General features: G+C 53.8%; 1 protein-coding gene across 1 annotated transcript; it reads right to left on the reverse strand.

The window, feature by feature from the left end:
* Window positions 1-644: 644 nt before the first annotated feature.
* Window positions 645-3,091, reverse strand: RHOB (ras homolog family member B). Its single transcript, XM_017666984.3, has one exon. The coding sequence runs from the start codon at window positions 2,687-2,689 to the stop codon at window positions 2,099-2,101; it is 591 nt and encodes a 196-aa protein (XP_017522473.1). The 5' UTR covers window positions 2,690-3,091; the 3' UTR covers window positions 645-2,098.
* Window positions 3,092-4,117: the final 1,026 nt, after the last annotated feature.

The following is a 4,117-nucleotide window of genomic DNA, read 5'->3' on the forward strand; positions in this document are numbered from 1 at the left end:
GAAATTAGAGCTCATCATGATTAAATCTCAAAATATCGCTGCTCCAGCTTTCCATAACAGCCACCCAAGCACTCTGTGTTCTGTCCATAATGTGACTGTTCTGGGTACCTAAAATAAAGCATCCTAGGTTCTGTACAGACGCACATTCAGATGAGAGTTCAGTGACAGAAGAATAAAGCTCCTGTTTGGGGCTCTCTCCCACTTCTACCCAGGAGCTCAAGCCCCAAAGATAACCACCTACAATCTCATGGGGGTACTGTGTAACCCCTTGGGGATCATAAGGGAACCCTGTAATCAGGCTCTGGACAGAAAGCCTGGCCCCAAATCAGTGACTAACAAAAAAAAAAAGCTATCTAAAATTAAAACGCACAATTGACAACTTTCATACAGACAGCACACATTAGGTCAAAGGTTTCGGCACTGGACGCCTGAGGATAACCCACTCATCTTCCTCTGGGACAGCAGTGCCCTGGCCTCCCATGGCCACCCAACCCCCACACATCCCCAAAGGGATTTTATCCTCATTTACCGCAAACATTAGCAGGGAAATGGCGTCAGTGGCAAGACAAGACCTCGCCTCGCAGAAGTCAACCCTTGCCCCTAATTCACAAGGATATTTTTACACTATTAAACCACAGGAGTCATTTTATAAATGTCATCAGCATAGTCTTTTAATATTTTACATAAAAAACTGTATACACAGCTTATAGAACTTTTATGTAAACATCATAAGCTCACCACTTTGTCATTTGTCAGTTTATTTAAAAAATAAAAAACAAGACAACAATTTAGTAGAAGTACCACTGGGTGGGAAGGGAGGGGGAGAAAGGAGAGACTAGGGGCAGGTTGATTCTCTGTACAAAGATGCAGAGAAAACTTCACTTAGCTTTAGAGACTGCCTTGTGAAAAAAAATGTTTTAAATAGGTCCCATACTTGTTACTGCCCTTTATCAAAATAGTGTGCATACCTGCACAAATAAAATTTTAAAACAGTGTTGCCACTTTTTCAAGAACACAAGTTAGTGGTTTCATTTTTCTTTTAATTTTTAAAAGTCATTTTTTTAAAAAACGTCAGAAGTAGATGAGGTTACAGCGTACAAGTGTGGTCAGAATGCTACTGTCTTATGCAAATGACAAGTGCATTTAAGTGTCAAACAATAAAACAATTGTGCAAAGAATTCTTTCAAAAAAATCAACAAGTTTTAGCCTTTAAATAAATCAAATAACATCAGTTTCTTCGACTGAACAATTTTCACTTGTAGGACAGGCACAAAGTTCGCTTATGGCAAAAAAAACAAAAAACAAAAAACAACCCGCAGCACACTCTCCCCCTCCCTCCTGACTGGTGAGAGGTTCGCCAGGGGCCTGGCCCTCAGAAGACATGAGTCTGGAAGCTGTGTCCTCTCAGCCCCAAGTCAGTTGCAAACGTCTTCCCCAAAGGTTGGAAAGATGGCCAAGGCCTGTTCATGCTTGGATGGGTGCCTGACCCAGGCTGGGCCGGAGCTGTTCTATGGCCCTGTCACTGCACCCACCGCCACCATTAAATAACACCATCCTACCTCGGAAAATAAAATTATATCTATATTTATATAACACCCCACCCTCCCCAGCCCTCCCCTCCCGCAGTTCCCGTGGTCTATGTTACAGACAAGGGATAGCAGGCGCTCACTGGTTATGGGCGAACATCTGATGGGGTGCGGCCGCACCGGCGCCAAGCTCATCTCCAGGGACCAGGGGAGGGGGTAGGGTGAAAAAGGGGCTGAGGGAGTGGGACACACACACAGCCACACACTCTGAAGAGGTTTAGCCCTTCAGAAAAGGGTGCTCAGGAGACCCTTGGCACTCAGCGGGGCGCCCCGGCCTGTGCAACACAGCCAGACGCAGAGAGACTCTGGAAATGGGGCGCCCCGTGCCTCCAACGCCGATTCCCGGAGCCAGAGCCAGAGCCACCAGGTCGTGGCTGAGGGGCCGGAAGGTAGAAGCCAGGCAGTCCGTTGGGGTCATTAGGGGGCGTCGGTCTCCCCGTCTTCGGCCTCGCGGGAGACGGGCCGAGGAGGGGAAGCCGAGCGGGCAGAGGCAGGCGGGGCGGGCTCGGCCCTCATAGCACCTTGCAGCAGTTGATGCAGCCGTTCTGGGAGCCGTAGCGCTTCTGCAGCGCGGCGCGCGTGGCCGTCTCGAAGACCTCGCGCACGCCCTCCTTGGTCTTGGCGGAACACTCGAGGTAGTCGTAGGCTTGGATGCGCACGGCCATGGCGCGGCCGTCATCCGTGCGCACCGGTTCCTGCTTCATGCGGGCCAGCTCTGTGCGGACGTGCTCGTCGCTGCGCAGGTCTTTTTTGTTGGCCACCAAGATGATGGGCACGTTGGGGCAGAAGTGCTTCACCTCCGGCACCCACTTCTCGGGGATGTTCTCCAACGAATCTGGGCTGTCCACGGAGAAGCACATGAGGATCACGTCGGTGTCGGGGTAGGAGAGCGGCCGCAGGCGGTCGTAGTCCTCCTGGCCCGCCGTATCCCACAGCGCCAGCTCCACCTGCTTGCCATCCACCTCGATGTCGGCCACATAGTTCTCGAAGACGGTGGGCACGTACACCTCGGGGAACTCGTCCTTACTGAACACTATCAGCAGGCACGTCTTGCCGCACGCGCCGTCGCCCACCACCACCAGCTTCTTGCGGATGGCCGCCATGAGCGGGCCGGGCCCAGGCAGCAGGAGGGGGCCCGCGAACGCCTCGCTGCCGTCCCGCTCGTTGCTCACCGCTCACTTCGGGCTGCGCGCTGGGGGCAAGGGTCGCTAGCTGCACCCAAGCCCCGCGGTGGCGCGTTCTCTCCGTGCGCTGGAGCTGCCGCGGCGGGGGCGGAGGGGGCGAGGGGGCATAGGGCGCACCGTGCGTCTCCGAGCTGCTCCCGGGCGGTGGCCGCTCCTCTCGCCCGGGGCCCGGGGTTGCCGCCTTTGTGCGTGGTTGGTGAACGGCTGCTAGAGCAGCGGATGAGGCCTAGCTTCCTCCTCAGCCTCCGTAGGTCTCGGCATACGTAGCGGAGAGCTCACGACTAGAGACAGACTGCGGTGGCAGATGCGGCTGCGGCCCTAGCGCCCGCTATTTAAACAGTTCGACCACTTTCTTAATATAGCCGTCCAATGGGAAGCGAGCCGACTGAGCTCATCGCTGCGGAGATTGGCTCTGATTGGCCTTCCGTCGGAGCCCAGGGGCAGGGCCGGACGAGTTTGATTGACGGCCCAGGCCGCGGGGCTGGGAGAGGCGGCGACTGGGGAGTCTGCGCCCGGGATGGCGCTGCAGGGCTCTGGCGGCACCCGGGTCCCTCTTTCACAGCAGCTTCTGCGCGCCGGGCCAGGCCCGAGCCCTGGAGCTGGCCGCCTGGAGCCCGGGGAACCTGGGCGAGCTGTCCCGAGAGAGGCGACACTTTGTAGGGTGTTGGCAACTCCCTCCCACTCAAAAATTGCTCCGCTTCCTTGCAACCTCCCAGCGGCGGTCGGACCTGAGGGGAAGGGAGCGGCTTCTTAAACGTGGTTTTGTTTTTAAATAAACACACAGGCAGGTCCGTATCCACGCAGGATTTTTTTTTTTTTTTACAGGCGGCGCCAGTCTTCTTCCACCCCGCCCACCCAGGTGCTCTCCCTGGGACAGCCTAGGTTTGGACCCCTGAAGCGAGAAGCTGACTGTGAGCTGCGGGGGGTGCCGTAGGCGCAGTCTCTGGCTCTTGCAAGTCTACTGTCTACCCCCTCAAACTCCAGGCTCTGCTTTAACAACCATTCACCCAAACCCAGCACTCAGCTGTAAGTGAGCAGGGTCGCATATTCACACGTAATTCATTCATATGTTGAGATCGAGGTTTCTGTATTGACACCACAAATACAATCAGGTCAAATAAGACATTAGTGGGGCTAATCAACAAGAGTCCTGTAGGGAACACCTCATTCAAACGCGCAAAAGTCCTTTCTTCACACTGGATTCATTCCACTATAATACGCAGCTTTTGTGTTTTGTTTTGGTTTATTTTACTGTTTTTCAGATCTAAGGACAGAACTGTCAACAAGTAAATAATTTTTCTACAGTAGGATCCCATGGGAGAAGACAGATTTTTTTAACCATCGGTT

This window comes from Manis javanica, chromosome 1 (genome assembly GCF_040802235.1).
Source record: "Manis javanica isolate MJ-LG chromosome 1, MJ_LKY, whole genome shotgun sequence".
Lineage (NCBI taxonomy): Eukaryota > Metazoa > Chordata > Mammalia > Pholidota > Manidae > Manis > Manis javanica.